A 15,346-nucleotide genomic window follows, 5' to 3' on the forward strand; every position below is an offset into this window, starting at 1 on the left:
ATATTTGAACTGAGAGCAATCCTCAGATCATTTCAGTCAACCCTGTCAAGATGGAGATGAGGTTCCAAATGGTAAATCCATGCACTGTCCACTAAACCAGCAGGCCCAGGGATACAGGAGGAGTAGGACAGGCAGGGTTCCCATTCTGGAGAGCTCATACTTGTGCAAGGTCACAGAAATTAGGGTCATAACTTGAACGGCGTGAGGGCTCAGACCATGTGACCAGAGTTCAGCACTTTTCCTCCTATGCCTCAGATTAATGTTCACTGGGAATTTACACTCGCAGGATCTAGCTGGGGCCTTGAGCCACAGTGAACATCGTTATGGACACTAGATAAGAACCCACAAAAAGGAAAGACCCTCTGATAAGACTGAGAAAAGATCTCAAATACTGAGTTTGAACAGCAGGACAGTAGCTGCTACAGGACCTCAGGGGCAAGGAAGATTACTTTGGTCAGGACAACCATGGCAGGCTTTGGAGAAGAAGTACCCTTTGAGCTAAACTCCTTACTTACACGGTGGTCTTGGGTAACTTACTTTACTTCTCTGATCCTGTTTCCTCATCTGTGACCTGAAGTAAATAATTCCTGCTCACATTGCCAGGATGCCCTGAAGATGATCAATTCTGTGTGTTAAGAACCTGAGTGAAGTACATGGCACTTGGACCATCAGCAGTCATAAAAGGACAGTCATTTAGGGATGGCAAGAAGAGGGAAAAGGATAGAAATTAAAATATATATATAAAGACTGCAAAAGCATTTAGACTGGAATGGTTATAGAAGATGGCTCAGTTATAGGCAGGAAGAGAGGTAAGAAAGGAAGTTAGGGTGGCTGAGCTTGGAGAATAAATGGCCTTGAATGCCAAGGTAAGAACTAAGGTTCAGCTTGCAGGTGTGGGAAAGTCAGACAACCTGGATTCCAAGTCCAGCTCTGCTAGGTTATAGCTGTGTCAGCGAGTATTACTGATCTCTTTCTGTAGAAATGGAGATAGAATATTGGCTTCAGGTGGGATCAAATTAGCCGAGTACATGTGCCTTGAAGGCAACAGAGCCCTGTCCTTACAGCACGTGACAAAGTTCTGCAGAGCCTGCGGCTGGCCCAAGGCTGCTGCAGGCTTGCGCCAAGAGGTGGAGACCTGCGCAGCCACCTGGCTTGAGAGAGGCGACACTTGGCAGAGCTCTACTCCTCATACGATGACAGAAGTCCCCCTCCCATCAGCTATACCCAAAGCTCCATGCTCTTCCATCTAACTGGGATGCCCTCTCCTTTCCTCTCTGTCTGTAAAACTCCATCCAACCTCCACTCAGCTCCTTTTTCCTTCTTCAAGGTTCCATTACACCTTGCACATACCTTCTCTAGCCTATTTTCTTACTATGTTGCAATCACCTGCTTTGAGGTCTACCTTTCCCACTGGAGTGTGAATAACTACAGTGCAGGTCCCATATCATAAGCCTGGTCACATAATATAGGGACTCATCAAAAAATATTTAATGAAAGAATAACACAAAGAAGCTATGCCAGTAAGCATTTGAAAAGATGCTCAAAATCCTCAGTCATTTAGGAAACACAAATCAGAAAGAATACAATCAGATATACTTCATACTCACTAGGATGGCTACAATCAAAAAAAAAAAAAAAGAAAAAAACAGAGGATAAGCATAACAAGTGTTGAGAAAATATGGACAAATTGGAACCCTGACACATTCCTCATAGGAATGTAAAATGGGGCGGTATGGAAAACAGCATGGCAGTTTCTCACAAGGTTAAAAAGAGTAACTGCAGCATCCAGCAAGTCCACTCTTAGGAATATACTCAAGAGAAATGAAAACATGTCCACCAAAAACTTGTGCACAAATGTTCAGAGCAACATTATTTGTAATAGTCAAAGGGGGGAAACAACCCGTTGTCCATCAACTGATGAAGGGAAAAAATGTGATATACTCATGCAATGGGGTATCACTCAACTGTAAGAAGAATGTATTGATACTTGATATAACATGAATGAATCTTGAAAACATTACGCTAAGTGAAAGAAGCCAGACACAATGGCCACATAATGTACGATTCCATTGATATGAAATGTCCAGATAGGTATATCTGTAGAGATGGAAAGTGGATTAATGTTTTCCAGGAATGGAGGGGGAAGGGGCAATGAGAAGTGACCACTTAACGGGTAACAGGGATTTCTTTTTGAGTGATGAAAATGTTCCAGAATTAGATAGTGAAGATAACTGCAGAACACTAAGCTGTATGCATTTTTAAATGGTTAAAATGGTGAATTTTATGTCAGTTATACTTCAATTAAAAGATAGGCTACCACTTTTAGAATGTATATTACCTACCAGATACCACTATAAGGCTCTTTTCACATACTACTATACTTCCCAACAACCCAGCAATTAAGTACTAGCTGCAATTTTCCCATGAAAGAAGAGCTGAGACTCAGAGAGGGCCTAAAGCCATGCAGACAGGAAGGCGCAGAGCCAGGGTTGATCTAGATCTCTTTGCCTCCCAAGCCCATGCTCTTTTCTCTCTAAATACATGCCTGAAATAGAGTAGAGCCATATTCATAAATGCTGAATGAATGGATGATGACTCTGGATAAAGACATCTAAATCCCTCAGCCCGAAGTTCAAACCAGAAGACCACTTTAACAGTTGCTCTCCTGACAAGAACCCTGTGGCCTCAGAAAATCCCCAGACAGAAGTAACCATTACCAAGCACAACAGAATGAGGCTGGCCAGACCCCAGGGCTTGAATGGGTTCTTTGAAAAGGTGGGATGAGCAGTACAGGAAGGTCTGAGTGACAGGAGTGAGTTCCAGAAGGGAGCAGAAGCAGACGGATTCCCCAGTCACCTGTCCCCTGACCTGGTCCTGGCTGCCCTGATATTTGGCCATGGGGATCGTGAGGCAGCTCTGAGAGCTACCTACCTCCTGGCTCCATGCTAATGCTCATCAGTCTTCTCCCTGGATGAGGGCTTCCTGGATGTGCTCCCTGGATGAGGGCTCAAGAAGATCTAAGGCCCCCACTTGTCCTTTTTCTGGGATCAGTGGACATTCATTGACCCTTGTTCTGGCTTGAGTATTCTGCTAAGTGGTCTGTGTCTTTCAGATCCTTACAACCCAGGAAGCACCAAGAATTTCAACCAGAATACAAGGCTTGACTTTCAGAGAGATGCTGGCTCATGTGGGACAAACCTCACATCTCCAGGTCTCCTTAATCCTCACCCTGAGCTAACGGTGATGCCTCCCATCCATTCTAGCCCACAGATTATGGAACACTCAGTGTCACTGTAAGAAGTGGGTGAACTGGTTGGGAGAAGGAGGCCCAGGACTGAATAAAGGCTGCCTAGTCTTTCGAACTAGGTGGTCCTGGTTTGGAACTCTGGTTATGCTACCTGCTGACTGTGGGAATTCGGGCAAGCTACTTCATCTGTCTGAGTCTCACTTTCATTATTTCTAAGGTCGGGATGATAAACTGTTTTCCAAAAGGTGATGCTTATAAAACACCAAGCACTGTGCCTTTCTTGTCCAAGGTGCTCAATGAATAGCAGCGATGAGGCTGTTCTGTGGGTTATGTGCTTGGCTTTTATCCTTTGGCACAGAGAACCACTGCAGGCATCCAACACAGATTGGGACATGATGAAGGAGATGTTTCGGGAAGATTAATGTGGCAGTGGTGAGCAAGATGGATGAGGTGTGAGGAGGAGACTGAACATAGGGTGACAAGAAGCTATAACTCTTGACTGGTCACATTAATGAAGGTGAACGATGGTGTGGATCATCTGAGACAGCAGGTGACTTCATGTGGCATTTTAACATGGCTTTGGAGTCTGTCTGGCTTTGCGTTCCAGGAAACAACAGAAGAAATTAGCAATGGACTCAAAGGGATGAAGAAAACTCTCTACAGTCAACCCACCTTTGCAACTACTTCAAACTTAAGACCCAATAATCAGTTTTAGTGTAAACAGAAATAAACATATAGCCTCTGAAGAGACTATCTTCTTTGACTCTGACTTCCTGATTGTTTCATTTCCAGGCCAAGAAAACCACCGAGGATTTGATCTCATCCTCCTTTCTAGCTTCTGTGGTGTTAGCTAACCACAGTCATCTATTCAACAAATATTGAGTAAGCATCTACTATGCACCAGGCCCCATGCCAAATTCTTTACTAACTTCAATATATTTAATCCCCATGATGATTCTTTTGAAGCAGAAAGTGAGGCTCAAAGGGAGGTGGTTTGCCTAAGACATAAACTAGAATTTCCAGTCACATCTGCATGACACTTGGACCATTTCTATTACCTAATTATCCTATAGGAACAGCGGAAATATTACCAAGTTTTGTAACTTCCTCAACTGAACTAAAAGGCACATATAAAATGACAAGTTTATCAATATAATCTCCCAAGTGCCAGCCTTTTTCCTAAGCCCATGCCTGCATCCAGGAAAATGCTGTGATAAATTCCCAAACTCAACTTAGCACAAGTGTGACTCAACACCAACCTCCTGAACTGCAAGCTTATCAAGACCACCAAGCCCTAAACAATCCCCCCAAAGAGCCCCTATTCAAAGCCACAAAATGTGGTAGAAGCCGCTCTTCAGAAATACAGAAGAACTTGGTGCCTGTCATTCATCTAAGAGGGAGAAATATCCCATGAAACTTACCACTATTGAAAAAAAAAAATGGAGGCATGGTAATGAGCAAATAGTGTTTTAGAGAACAGGCTGGTAGACAGGAAATCCCATGCAAGTCTGTCTTCAAAAGTGAAGAGACCCCTGGAGAATTAAAGTACAATTACAATGGGAAAGGCACTGTCTTAATTTCCATTTTGCATAAAATCATGCTGGATAATTAAAAGACTCAAACGTCAGAGTTTAATATGGTGTGGGCTTGTTGGTTATGATGAAATTCTGAAAGGCTAAACATAACCCATTTCACACAGGCTTTGTCTTGTTTTAAAAAAAGTATCTACATGCCAGCTTCAAGTTCTTCAACCGTCTAAAAACCCTGCAACGCCTATGTTTGCTTCAGAAACAGACATGCCACAAAAAAAGCATGTGCATCTCTCATTCTCTGGCCTCTGTTTCTATATCATCCGAGGCAGACAAAATTCCCAACTTTTTAGGACTGTATCTAATCAAGACAACAAGAAGATGAGTGCCCTGCTGTGGTAAAGCAGAAAGAAATCAAGAGACAAGGGTTTGAGGCACGGCTCTGTAACTCACTCTCCGGGTGACCGGTCACTTCCTTTCAGCTCTCTCTTCTGTAAAACAACAGGGACTGGACTAGAAAACTCAAGAGAACCTTCCAGCTGTGTGACCACTGGACAGCCACAGGCAGTTCCACTTCTCTTTCTCTTCCGTGCAGTGCTGGATAAGAGCAGATGGTCCCATCCCTCCAGGTGGGCTTGTCTGAAGAAGTGTCCTGATGAGTCCACCCAAAAAGGGAGAGAAGAACTGACAACCAGGTTTTGGTAGGTCTCCAGGCTCTCACTATCACAGCCTGCCAGGCCTGGGTACAGGGTTAGGGCACAGACAAAACTAGGAACCTTTAACCTGCTGACTCATTTGTCTAGCTACCCTCATGTGCTTTACCAGGCTGTTGCCAGGGTAATAAGTGGCCCCACCACAGGGTCACAGGCGGGAAAATCATGGGGTGAGATGGGAAGCCTGTCATGCTAAAGTCAAGCCCCAGGAGGATTTACAACACACACAAGTTACATTTTAACCCTGTCTGCTCCTTGGTCCTCTAAATCGTTGCTTTCTACCATAAAGGGTAGTACCCACACTAAGCAAGCTGTTCTTTCAACAGTGCTGAGCCATCACAGTCCTTATCAATTACCTACATTTAATGAGTGCCTACTATGTGCCAGATAACTTCCATGTTACTTTGCTAATAACACAATGATATAATGGGTAAGTAGCTCACGACTCTCTCTATGTTTGGGCACCCAAAACTCAGAGAAGTGACGTAATCTCCCTAAGGTCACACAGCTTGTAAGCAGAGTCACAGTTGGAACCCAGACCGCCTGATTTCAAAGCCTATCTTCTTTCAGCTCTCTAATACTTCCTACTTGATACTTAAGGAAGTGACCTGGGAGAGGAGTACCTCTAACCAATTCTCCTATCATAGGGCAGGAGTTCATTCCGCAATGTCCACCTTCCCCGACAGGGAGCTCATCACCATGTTGGAAGCAGTGTTCATCTGCTCTTATTATAGTCCTCCCACCAACTCCTATGAATTCCAGGACCTAATTTTGCTTCTGGGACTCCAAAGAACAGGTATGATCCTTCCTCTGCTGCTGCTGCTAAGTCGCTTCAGTCGTGTCCGACTCTGTGCGACCCCACAGACGGCAGCCCACCAGGCTCCCCCATCCCTGGGATTCTCCAGGCAAGAACACTGGAGTGGGTTGCCATTTCCTTCTCCAATGCATGAAAGTGAAAAGTGAAAGGGAAGTCGCTCAGTCGTGTCCGGCTTTTCGTGACCCCAGGGACTGCAGCCTACCAGGCTCCCCTATCCATGGGATTCTCCAGGCAAGAGTACTGGAGTGGGGTGCCATCGCTTTCTCTACTGGGGCAAAACTCAGACAACCAAAACTACCAAAATATCACCCCAAGCAGATTCTGTCTTCTCCTGCTTATATATTATTTAGCTGTCCTATCCTACATCTCACCAGTGAGCTCAGAGGAAGAAGTGGTTGCTATGTAGTTATAAGCAACAAAAATAGGTTTAGATCTAGGATACAAAGACTTCACTCCTCATTCGATTTCTAGAACACCCATCTCTCCTGTTTATCTTTTGATTTTTAGTCCATCCTTGGCTGCTTCTTCCCAGTCATCTTTTGGGGTTCTTCTTCTTTAGCTGTGCCCCCTAAAAGCTGGTGTTCTAGAGAGTTCTGCACCATTCACTTCCTCTGACCGCCCCCTCCCTCTGTGACCCCACCACACCCATGGCTAATGATTTCCACATTGGGATCTTCAGCCCCACTTCAGAGCACTCTCCTAAACCTTGGACCACATGCCTAGTCCCTCTCCTAGAGTATCTGCCCAGATGTCCAACAGGCCCCCAAGATTCATCCTGTTTCAAACTAGACTCATCATCTCCTCTTCTAACCAACTACTCTTCTAGTGGGATCAGAGCCCAGATCACCACATCATCATCACACACGTCACCACAACCAGGCAGATCCCAGATCCTACGGAGTCTCCTTCCTTAGTCCATCTCAGATCCATCACAACCACTGCCACCTCAGTGTGGGTATCATACTCTCTGACTGCCCTGATCACAGTTCTCCATAAGCTTCGTGTATATGGGAAGACCTTAGCCCACTGCCTGGCACCTACAGCAGCCAGTAAATGTTTGAGTAGCTTTCTCCTCCTGGGGTAAAACAAGAAGCCCTGTCTCACAAGGATGTAGAGAGGAGTATGTATATGGTAATTCCCAGCACTGAACCTGGAGCCTGGTGCGTACTAAATAAATATTTAGTGAATTGGTCTTTGAAGGCAAGAAACAAAGTTTGTTCCTCCTCCTGCGTTTCCCTCCAGTGTAAGGCTGACCACCTAGTGTAACTCAAGAGCTGGGGAGCTAACAGGAACCAGCGAAAAGTTCTTCAGGGCATGGATGCTTTACTGGTAAGCATTTTAAAATGAAGGGAACACGTATCTTCTCTCTTGAAAGAGCTTATAAGACAAAGCAGGTAGGCACAGTGGAAAGAGAATAAATCCTGGGAGCCAAAGATCTAAATTTGAACTCTACTTTTCTGGTGTGTTTTTAAAAACAAAAACCAGTGTGCTCTTGAATAACAAAAACAACCAAAAAGAAACATTCAAAAGAGCAAGACCTCAGCTTGCATGGGGCAGTTTTTTCCTTTCATCCAGCGAACCAGAATTCTGAAGTACTCTGTAGCACTTACTATTTAGTTGCAACAAATATGTGGTTCTTAAACAAATCACATCAGAAGGAACTTTCAATGGTTAACATTTCAGTAGAATCAGCAACAGATGACAACAGGCAAGTTCCAATCTTTGCTCCAATGTACATCAGCAGCACACGTCAAAACTTAAAAGTTTTCACTTGCTTTAAAAAAAAAAATCCTTTTGTTGGCAGTCTCCCACTGATGACATGCAACAATCTTTGCATATGAAATCGCCTAGTCCCCTGCTTCGCTGCTAACTTTGTAGAAGTTCCAAAGCATTTCTGGAGCAAGAGATCTATTTGGACCGACAATGCCAAGCTGGGACCTGAGCCCTGAATGAGCTAAAATTACCAAAGCAAGAAGAACGTGGCTTTGGAAGCTACTTCCCCCAAGTGTGGGGTTTCTTCTAGTCAAGGGAGAGATACAGAATGTTGACTTTTTCCAGATGAACAAAGTTGAATGAAACCTCCAGAACTCACTGCAGGTTTCTGCTCTGAAACAAATTGCTGCTACAGAGTCCCTGTTCTCCCTGCTTCTTCTCCCCGCTTCTTCTCCCCGAGCATAGCATATGCACCTGACTTCCCAAAGTTGGTGAGTTCAACTTGGGCTGACTGGAGTGGACCACGTGACGGGCACTGCAGGTGCATAGGAAAGGAAGGCAGGTCCCTGTCCTGGAGGAGTTCACCGTTTGGTAAGAAGACAGACACAGTCACGACTGACCAAAATAGGACACAGAATGCTCAGATAAGCGAGGAACAGCCAAGTCAAAGGAGAGCACCAAGGAAGGAGGGTCTCCCATGGGGACAGAGAGTGGAACAGGGTGCTGCCGATGCATTTATCCATTCCTCTATGACAGCCCTCAGCTCACAGGACTGCAAGCACCCATGTGTCTGCCCTTCCCACTGAAAGTGAGTTCCATGGGCAGAGGCCCATCTGACACAAAGATTAACCCATCCTGGATGGCTTGAGGAGTGCCCGAGGGTGTGTTCTTAAGATGGTATGAAATACCACCTGCAGCCTAGGGGAAGCTGCAGAAATGAGGTGGCACTGGGGCCGCTCTGAATGCACAGGCTGAGAAGCTGAAGTTCATTCAGTAGGCAATGGGGAGCTACAGAAAGTTCTACCAAGTAGTGACTTGACTATGACTGAGTCTTAGAAAATTATTCTGGCAGCAATTTGGAAAATAGATTGAGGCAGGGTGATCAATTAGAAGACAGCTATGCTGGTTTAGACGTAAAAGCTGGTGCAGGCCTGGATGGGGCAGTGGGGATAAAGTTAGAAAGCTGTGCAAGAGAAACTGCCAAGCCCCTCTAGAATAGGCCCTTTCTCTGACCTGCAGTGCCTGGCTTCCCTCTATTTAGGCCAAACATCAGGCCCCAAGACTACCCCGAGGATGGTGCCCATTTTTCCCTTGTCACTCCAACAGACAGAAACCCTACATGGCAGGGCCTGAAAAGTTAACTTTTGGTCTCACCCGGGTTGTGCTGCCATTTCAATCCCAGGACCTCAGACCTGTGGGTGCACGGGAGCATTTGTTTATTAGAGCAAGGGGCCTGGGGTATAGAAGTAGTAAGGGGACATACGACAACAAGAGGAATTTAGCATACCCGAATAACAATAATGCAGCAAAAGTGCCTTCAGAGAATGGCACAGCATTTTAAGACTCAGAGCTTAAAAAAACCAGTTTGGGCCCTGTTAAAAAGAAACAAAACAAAAAGCATAAATTCAATATCATGAGCCCCAGGAGGAGACTGGATTGCAGTTGGATAATGGTTAAGTTCTCCAAGTGGGTTGCTCTCATTTTCACAAGCTGTTTGGCAAGTAAATGAGAGTGACGAATGAGACCGTGTCCAAAGGTGAGCCAAGTCTTGAGTTATGTGAACCAGGAGGATGGGCGCTCTTCTGAGATTTCCTGAGGAAGATGTAACTTAGCAGGGAGGAAGGCATGTGTGCTCTGAAGGAGGGAGGCTGGTAAGAGAAGAAGGGAAGAGCAGAAGGGGCTTGAAAATTCAGCGCTAAAAACTGCTCTTGAGCTCCAAAACTTGCTTTGAACTGTAAGCTTCACAGACAGCTCTTTTCTCTTCTTTTACTCCTTCCAAGCTTGCTGTGCGGCCGATGGAAACATCAGCTACTTTACAAAGGAGACTTCCCAGTGGGCACCTGGCATTGGAAGACCTGGGTCCTGAGTCTGGCTTTGTCACTTGCAGCTACGCAGCTGCACAGGAGTCTCTAAGGCTCAGTGTCCTCATCTATACAATGGGAATGGTAACAACAGCAATCTCTACCAACAGGTTTCTGTGGAAGACTAAGAGATAATGCACAGGCACAAAGCAAGACTGTCAATAAAGACTGTGTTTGTTTTTTTCGCTTGAACTGAAATCAAGGCTATATATGAGGTCTGACACACATGGAAACCATGGTGTAGAAAATGCCAAGTCCCAAAGCAGCTGGCTTTGACATTTCCTGGATACAGGAGGTACACTTGAACACAGGCTCTGGGTTGGCCTGGGCAAACAGTAATGAAACAGGCTTCTCACCAAAAGCCATAACGTAGCCCCAAACTGGCCCCCTGAAACCCTGCTTTTGATGTCAGGGAGGGATTAATTACTCATGGCTAATTCACAAAAACATACCCTTCTCTGCCTCCCGCTTGAGGACTCACCTAAGCACATCAGGTCCCACAGCACAGTTGTATTTACAACTAGGACATGCCAGAAGAAGAGCTCTTTACGATGAAGTCACTCTAAGCAATTCTCAGAGCTTCGCATTTAAGATGGGGTTTCAAGACACACAGGAGAGTTCTTCCAGGATAAATGAATTCCCAAACCCACCCTGGCCCTTCCAATCAGGTCTACAGCCAGAAGAACAGCCCCAGTTTAAAAATTAACCAGCTGATTGGAATTCTAAATGTGGTCTAGCCAACCTCAAGACCTCAAGTCTTTCTCTTCTCCCCGCAACCCCCCGCCCCTTTTCAACTCACTTTGCTCAAGCTGGCACCACGCTTCTTCTCTGGATCTACTCTGCCAATTTCCAGATGTTACCTAGTTTTGTGGGTTTTTTTTTTAATTGTTTTTAATAATCCCAAAGAGTTATTTCCAACTAGGAAGGATGAACAGTCTATACATTCAAGATTCATGGTCCTCAGACCAAAGATTACATTGTCTTACTTAAAAAGACTTGTGTCAGTTTTCAAAATTCAGTCTGTGGGGGCTGCCATCTCCCCCAGCAGCCTCTATACAGTGCTTGAAGAGCCAAGCACAGTGTTAATATTTACTGAATGAATAAATGGATGAATGAACAATCTCTAAAAGAGGAAAACAGCCATCCCACACTAAAGCATGTACATACCACTGACTCCTTCTGACATACACCATTTCTCTCCTAGGGTCCTTCCAGATCTAAGAGTATAACAGACACATCAAGAGCATGCTTTCTTTTCTTATAGTCAAGGGGAAGCAATGGTTACAACCTAGTTATAACTTCCTCAGGGCAATTCTGTACTCCTGGGGGGAAAAAAAAATCTCCAAATCCCTTCCCTCAGGTAATTAAAATCAAGCAAACAAACAAAACAAAAACCTCATCAACTACAAAGGTTTCCCTCCCCTCCCCCCATATTTTCTTTCATTCTGTTTTTCTGGCCCCAGGCATGCCCAGGTGTCATGGGTGGGTTTATACCACTGCGACCCAGGGCTTGTCAGAGAGGTGGTAAGGACAGTCCTGCCAAAAGGGCCCCAGGTGCTCATCTGTTTCCAGCTTTTCTTCCACTCCTCAACTCTGGCAAACCTACTTTCCAGAGGCAACAGGGGGTGATGGAAAGGAACTTTATGAACTAGAGCTCTAATGTACTGCTAATTTGCCAGGAGACCCTTGGAAAGTCACTTCTCTGTTTCAAGCCACAGCTTCCTTACTTGCCAAATTTAAATATGATAAATGCTGAATTATTCTTTTAAGCTAAATGAAGAAAGCTAAGGAAGTGGGAAAAAACAGGAAAGGTCTCAAACTACAAAACACCAGCAAGAGCAACTCATCCCTGGTCTTCTCTTTGCACTGGAGGGCAGGGTGGCTTACTGTCTGCTCAGTCTGAGGTACACCCTCCTTACTTACCAGGAATAGCTAGAAGGCTGCTCCCCAAAACAGAAGTGACACTTTCCTCTTCTACTCCTGTCTGTACCCAAGCCTCCTAGAACTGGCTGCGAAAGAGGATCTGCTGACTTTACAAAGGAAAAGGCACTTCAGTACGGCAGAAGGAACTTGGTGAAGGAGACTAGGGGGCTGGTTTCTTGTCCAACTCTAATTGAACCTCAGCATTCTCACCTGGCAAATGGGGATGCGCCACCTGCCTTACCTATCTCTCAGGGCCCTGGGAAAGCAGGAATGCGAAGTCTAGTCTTATCCTGGCCCTCAGCTCTTACTCGAGGAGCCTTCTGGGAGATTCAGAAGGAGTGTGGAGGCTGAGGGATGCTAAGTGCCACTAACTCTTTACCTCTGCACCTATTCAGGGAGGGGCAGGAGAGAGGCACCCAGTACCCAGTGATCAAGGCCTCTTCATCCCATCCAGGGACCGCCCGGATGGGACAAGGATGTCATAGCTCTCCTCTGTGAAGAGGGACTCCCACCTGGAAGAGTGACAATATCAAGCCTTGCCTCCTCAGGCAGTGCTGCGGGCCTTAAAGGGAGAGACAGCCGGCTAGAGAAACTTCAGGAGACACAGCAGAGAGGCAAGGAAGTGAGACAGAGGGAAAGAGAAGGTGGGAGAGAAATGAAGGCGCAAACAGGCAGAGAGAGAAAGGGAAAGTGAGGCAGCCAGAGAACAGAGACAGAAAGAGTAGGACAGACACGGGGACGTGGAGCCAGACTGACAGCGCGCGAGCTGTCCGGGAGGCGGGGAAGACAAAGGGGACCATCCCGTATTTTTAACTGGTCTGGCCTTCTACAGACACCCCGTTCCCCACAGAGAAAAGCCTATGGGACGGGAGGAGGGGGCCGGAGCGAGCAGCGGCCCCCCCCGGCCCCTCCCCGGCCCCCGGCCCCCGCCCGCTCCCCGGGTCCCTCCCGGCCCCCTCGCTCACCTGCCAGCGCCAGGATCTGGGCCTTGTGGAGCAGCAGCGCGCCCCAGTCGCGGGGGGCGCGCGGGGGGCTCTCGGGCCCAGCGCCCAGCTCCTCCGGGCCCCGGTACACGGCGTACACCTTCTGGTTGTCAAAATCCAGCCGCGAGCGGGGGCTGAAGTCGCGCACGCACGACACGGGCAGCGCGTAGCAGACGTTGTCCTCCAGGAACCGCACAAAGGCGTACATGGTGGGCGCAGGGGGCGGGCCCCGCTCGGCCGGTCAGCCCGCGGGGCGGGCGCGGAGGTGGGGACCCGGCGCGGGGCGCGAGCCGCGCGGCCGGGCCGGGGGCGGGGGCGGCTCCCCAGGGCCCGGGCTCCCCCCGCTGTTATTGTTCCTGAAAGCCCGGCTCTGCCAATCGGCTGCTCTCGCCTGGGCGCGGAACCGGCAGGGAGGGGGGCGGGGGGCGGGAGGCGGAGGAGGGGGTTTGGAAGCGCACCGCCACTCGCGAAGTCAGACCCGAGCAATCACAGCCGGAGTGCGATTCGCCGAGGGAAGGGGAAAGGGCCGAGAGACTGCATTGCAATAATGATAATAACAATAGCTTTGCAGGAGGAAAAAAAAAATGCATTGACTAATCATCAGAGTCGCGCTGCATGCTGGATTCGTCGCTTCAACAATCGCGCTACACACCAAATTGCATGGCAGCAAAACGGCACTGCCAAGGAGAGGAGAGTGTGAGGGAAGAAACGCGGGGCGAGGGGCATGCTTGTTTGGATTCCTAAGGGTAAACTTGCGCTTGCAAGCAAGCAGAATTTTGGAGTATTTCAAATACTTCTAAGCACTCCCCTCAACTCCTTTAGTTCACTTTCTTTTTCTTTTTGGCAGAAGCTGCCAGCTCCCCTGTGGGGAGGGTCAGTCAGCTAGAAATATTCCCCCTTTGCTGCCAAACTAGTTCTGACCAGAATCTGGGGCTTATCTGGGATTTCCAGTTGGACCAGCTGGCTGGGACGGTGGAGAGTTTATCAAGGGCCCCTCTCAGCTGGAAGGAACAGGGTAGCCTCTCTCCCCTGTAGTCTTCCAGCAGTGAGGTTCCCTCCACAGCGTGCAGGTCCCTAAACTGGGACCTGCTGGAATGAGCAGGGAGGGGAGGGATGCTCCCGGGAAGGCAAACCCAGGGCTAGCTGGGCATTTCTGGGGCACCTCGAGGAGTTCAGGAACGGGACTCTCTGGAACAGCAGTCTTTGCTCTGTCCCTAGTGTCACAGGCAGAAGGGAACCTGGAGGGGCTTGTGTCCGCAGGAAAAGTATGAACACCATCAGCCTAAAGAGGGCTGACTGGGGCTGTTCCTCACAGGAACCTCATCTCACATTAGAGGGGGTCAGCATCCTCACAGTGAGGCCTCTGAGAGGGTGGACTTTGTATCCAGTGTGGCTACTTATATTCCCATTGCTTAGCACAAACTTGGCACTTGGTAGGGGCTCAGTGAATTTTGGGTGGAAAATAATAATAATTAAAAATCCGCATTCATCCAGCCATCCAGTCACACCCATTTATTTAAGCAACCAATATTCATTGGGTATGCACCACATGCCAGATTCTGGGCTAAGGGCTGGTGGTAGAGAGAGGAAAACACACAGGATAAACACCTGGATCTCTTGCAGTGTTAGACAGTGTACAAGAGCTTGAGTCTTGATTTTGGATTTCTGTGCTGAAATTAGGTTACTATGAATAACCCTCCTCTGTCCTGGAAACAGAGTCTGGTCGGAAAGTATTAAGAAAGTATAAGTAATTATGTTATAGTGAGAAAAGTGTTCTCATAGAGGAATGTTGAATGGAGGTGACAGACTGAATTACATATTATATATTTTAAAAAATTCATTTTAACAAACTCAACCTGTAAGAAAAAAGCAAAATAAATGTGCCAAAATGTTTCTTAGTAGTCGTGGGTGACTTTGTTTTCCTTTGTGTGTTTTTGTTTATATAACTATTTTCCCCAATAAGCAGGTATTACTTTATAATCAGAAAGCATTAAACATTATCTTTTTTAAAAGCACTACACTCACATTTCAGATTAGCTACGTGAATGATTAAGGATAAGCCAAAAACCCCGTCAACACGTTCTCCCCAGATCCAACTGTACAGGTCAGATTAAGTTCCTTTAAACGGAGCCTCTGATATACACACAGATAAGACCACATGTATGGATGCAGTTGTTGAACCTCTGTTGCCCTACATACTTGCGGAAAAAAGAGGAGCCACTCTGAATTGTTCCAGCAGGTTTACCTTCATGATTATGATTTGTTTGGACTGATCTTGCATGCGCTTTTATTCTAAGAATACATTCCTATGGTGGTCAAGGGGAAGTAATGTGTAGCAAG

The 15,346-nt window shown here is 46.8% G+C and overlaps 1 protein-coding gene across 4 annotated transcripts in view; it reads right to left on the bottom strand.

Moving 5' to 3' along the window:
• The window catches only part of BEND5 (BEN domain containing 5), a 49,116-nt gene extending 35,768 nt beyond the window's left edge, over positions 1 to 13,348 (bottom strand). For 2 of the 4 annotated variants that reach the window (XM_018043975.1, XM_018043986.1), the window contains exon 1: positions 12,989 to 13,348. In XM_018043975.1, the coding sequence (XP_017899464.1) occupies positions 12,989 to 13,214 (226 nt within the window). In that variant the 5' untranslated portion in view covers positions 13,215 to 13,348. Of the gene's footprint in view, positions 1 to 5,229; positions 5,429 to 12,988 lie in introns of all 4 variants that reach the window. The other 2 variants (XM_018043979.1, XM_018043991.1) reach the window with 2 other exon arrangements.

Source organism: Capra hircus, chromosome 3 (genome assembly GCF_001704415.2).
Source record: "Capra hircus breed San Clemente chromosome 3, ASM170441v1, whole genome shotgun sequence".
Taxonomy (NCBI): Eukaryota; Metazoa; Chordata; class Mammalia; order Artiodactyla; family Bovidae; genus Capra; species Capra hircus.